The sequence below is a fragment of the Dermacentor silvarum genome, chromosome 9 (assembly GCF_013339745.2).
Source record: "Dermacentor silvarum isolate Dsil-2018 chromosome 9, BIME_Dsil_1.4, whole genome shotgun sequence".
Lineage (NCBI taxonomy): Eukaryota > Metazoa > Arthropoda > Arachnida > Ixodida > Ixodidae > Dermacentor > Dermacentor silvarum.
In genome coordinates this window covers 109,223,824-109,227,287 of record NC_051162.1, presented here as the reverse complement: position 1 = coordinate 109,227,287, position 3,464 = coordinate 109,223,824, and the positions used below count along the sequence as shown (strand labels likewise).

At 50.2% G+C, this 3,464-nt stretch overlaps 1 protein-coding gene across 2 annotated transcripts in view; it reads right to left on the bottom strand.

The window, feature by feature from the left end:
• Window positions 1-877: 877 nt before the first annotated feature.
• Window positions 878-3,464, bottom strand: part of LOC119463808 (zonadhesin-like) — a 219,780-nt gene continuing 217,193 nt past the window's right edge. For both annotated transcript variants that reach the window (XM_049656297.1, XM_049656296.1), the window contains exon 3: window positions 878-1,967. In XM_049656297.1, coding sequence (XP_049512254.1) covers window positions 1,673-1,967 — 295 coding nt within the window. In that variant the 3' untranslated portion in view covers window positions 878-1,672. The remainder of the gene's footprint in view (window positions 1,968-3,464) is intronic.

The window sequence follows — 3,464 nt, the reverse complement described above, 5'->3', positions numbered from 1 at the left end:
GCCGTAAAGGTCCGAACACCCGGCATCGGCTCAACCCCCAGGATCCCCTTTTCCCCGGACACGGCTAAGCCGCGCACGGCTACACGCGGGAGGGTCCAACCCTCATGTGCTCGGGTCCGTGGTGGCGCAACTCACCAAACGCCTGCTTGCGCAGACGCCCCTGCGGGGAAAAATTGAGAAACTCATCGGTGCGTCCCCTCTTCTGAGGGAGACGATCAAGAAGTCGAGGAAAAGCGGGCGTTCCCATAACAATTTTGTGTTGTTCGGCAGCAATGGCAGCCACCCACCACGGAGTCCAACAAGGGGACGCTACAGCACTTCACGTGTAAGGCTGCAGGCGCCAGCCGTACATTGCTGCTATAACCTTATATAAAAACCCAAGAGAGGGCACCTACACAAGGTTAACCCAAGCCGCCTATGAAAAATGTGGAAGTAACAGAAGAGAAGAGGTGACAGGACAGGGAGGACAGAAAAATAGAGAAGAAAAAGATCGGAGAGGGGGACAGGAAAAGGCGACCACCGATTTCCCCCGGGTGGGTCAGTCCGGGGGTGCCGTCTATGTGAAGCAGAGGCCAAAGAGGTGTGTTGCCTCAGCCGGGGGGCCTTAAAGGTCCGAACACCCGGCATCGGCTCAACCCCCAGGATCCCCTTTTCCCCAGACACGGCTAAGCCGCGCACGGCTACACGCGGGAGGGTCCAACCCCCATGTGCTCGGGTACGTGGTGTCGCAACTCACCAAACGCCTGCTCACGCAGACGCCCCTGCGGGGCACCTTAACAGAGCGGAATGGGTCATGATATTTTTTTTTCTTCAGCAATATCATTTCTATTTTTGCTCGTTTTAGAATCTGGAGAAACAAGTCAGACAAGGCATAATGTCGAAGATAATGTGGTTTATTGGTGAGATTTTGCCGTCGCGAAAAGGAGTGATTCTGACGGTGGCCTATCAGACATGGCTATCACCGTGGATCAAATCAATGCCACCGCATGCAACATGCAGGTCCCCTGATGAAGATACAGGCCATCGTCGTACCCACAGGCGCAAAGGAATTGTGCTTCCATGATTTATCCTGAGGTTATCCTTTGAATTACAAGCACTGTGATCAATAAAATTTACGAGCTCTTTTGACACAATAAACTTTTACGTCAAACGCAGTCCCAAAACACGTCATATTCGACGCAAGTGTTGTACAACTACATCCAACTTGGCATGCGACATGTAAATTCTCTTTACTCAAAAATGTAATAGCGCCATCTGTTTGCCGTCACTATGTCTCCGCTAACACCTTATACAGCACATGTACAGAGCAAAGGTCGAACCAATTTGAAGGGCCTGAGACAATCGAGCGTACCTTTTGACAGCTCATGTTTAGTCTTTGTTGTATTGCTATCGTCGTCATTTTCCTTCTTGCGCTGCTCGATCTGGCATAACTTTACATCACGCCGAATTCTCTGATTTCCGTGCCTACTGAATTAATTTGCAGTGCTAACACCTCAAACGATGTGAACACGTCGAGAATGATGGGAAGTTTCGTCCCCAGGGATAAGTATTTCATAGTTGGGCGTCGCGGCTCCCAACTAAGGCTGTTCAATTTGATTCGACATTACCCGCCCTCTGCGCCTTCCGTAGGTTAACCTGATGTCTACAGTCAGAACGCTATGAGCTTGGCACGTTAATACGTGCCATTTCCAAGCAGTGTCCAATAGAAGTTCCCGTACAACTGCTTGTAGCGACTTGGACAATCCCTTCTGCGCACGCAATACATCTGGCCCCGCTGGAAAAGCTTGGCGTAGCGCCACTTGCAGACGCAGTCGCCTCCGTAGCACCGCTTGACGCACTTCTTAGGCCTAGGTGTGTCGCACCTTGGTTCGCAGGTTGAAACGCAGAGACGAAATCGGGCATTGGCCGGGCACTTGGGAGGGCACCACCTGGCCGATATGCAGGACTTTATCCTACGCCTCGGGTCTCTGAAACAAATAGGTGTCTTGGACATAAATAAGGCTGTCCCTGATAATGGACAAAAATATGATGAGTTTAGCAACGGCGGCAATAGTATAACCATGAACAACTACGTCAGGCACGAATGAACGTTCTTGCTGGGCCGCTGGCTGATCTCCGTTTAAATTTGCCGCAGAAGTACCATTTCGTGTAATGGTTAGTTTAACACCACGTTTATGGCAATGCTAACAAATTTGTCCCCAATTAATTCGATATGCGTATCGTCTGCAACGTCGACACTTAAAACATATCCACGGCGTTGGAACTGAACGGTGGCGCCATCTGGCACCGTTATCGTGGAACACAGCGTGCACGATGTGCCGCTAGGTGCAGACGGGGATGGAGATTCCTGGCGCCGCTGTATTGAGAATGTTTTATTAGCGTAGTTAGTTGAAAACTTTGCTGACAGAAACTGCTTTTTGCAATAGTTTAGGCACAACTTCCGTTAGTGCGTTGTTTTCTCTCTCTCTCAAGAAAATTGTTCTCTCAAGAAATAAAAAAAATTAAATTAAGAGGTTTTACGTGCCAAAACCACGATCTGTTTATGAGGCACGCCGTAGTGGGGGACTCAGGAAATTTGGACCACCTGGGATTCTTTAACGTGCACCTAAATCTAAGTACACGGGGGTTTTCGCATTTCGCTCAAGATTTTTGCTCTTCTGGTTATGCCACAGATGCGTTACGGTGGTGGACCTAAGTCATCGCATTCGCGCTTTAGAGAGAGAAGAGACTTTATTTGCACCCGTCAACTAGATGACGGGGCAGAGGCTTCAGCCTAAACCCACACTCATCCTCCCTAACCGTCGACCGGGATCCCTTGGGACGCGGCGGCGGTCAGGGCGAGACCGATGACTTGCCGTTGTGCATTTTCTTCTTCGTTGAGTAGCAAGGACTCCCAGGATTCTCTGCATCTATCTGGCTCATCAAACTTAGGACAGGTCCAAACCATGTGGACTAAGTCCGCTATACCATTACAATGCGTACACCGAGGGCTATACACTGAGGGATGCCATTTGCTCAACAGTTGTGGGTTCGGAAATACCCCTGTTTGCAGTTTCCTCCACACAACTTCCTCGCTTTTGGTAAGGTTCTTATCCGCTCTCGGGTAAGTCTTACGCCCCAGCTTATAATGGTTAAGAATTTCTTGAAAAGTGCTCAGATCGTCAGCGGTCTGTAGGGGTTCCTCGCTTGGGGGTGTTGTCGAGACAGCGCTGGAATCCCGGAAAGTGAGACCTCGGGCCAGCGCGTGCGCCTTCTCGTTCCCTCGCAAACCCTGATGAGCCGGTGTCCAGATTAGCGAAAATTCGCGCTTTAAAAAACATTTTGAAAGCAGCCGCGCAAGAAGGTCTCCCCCACCGCCTCTGTCCCGTGGCACGTCGCCGCGCGCAGTGTTTCTCCATATCGATGACAGAGGGCGCCCTCTCCGTTTCAGCTAAGGAGGTATAATATATATATATATATATATA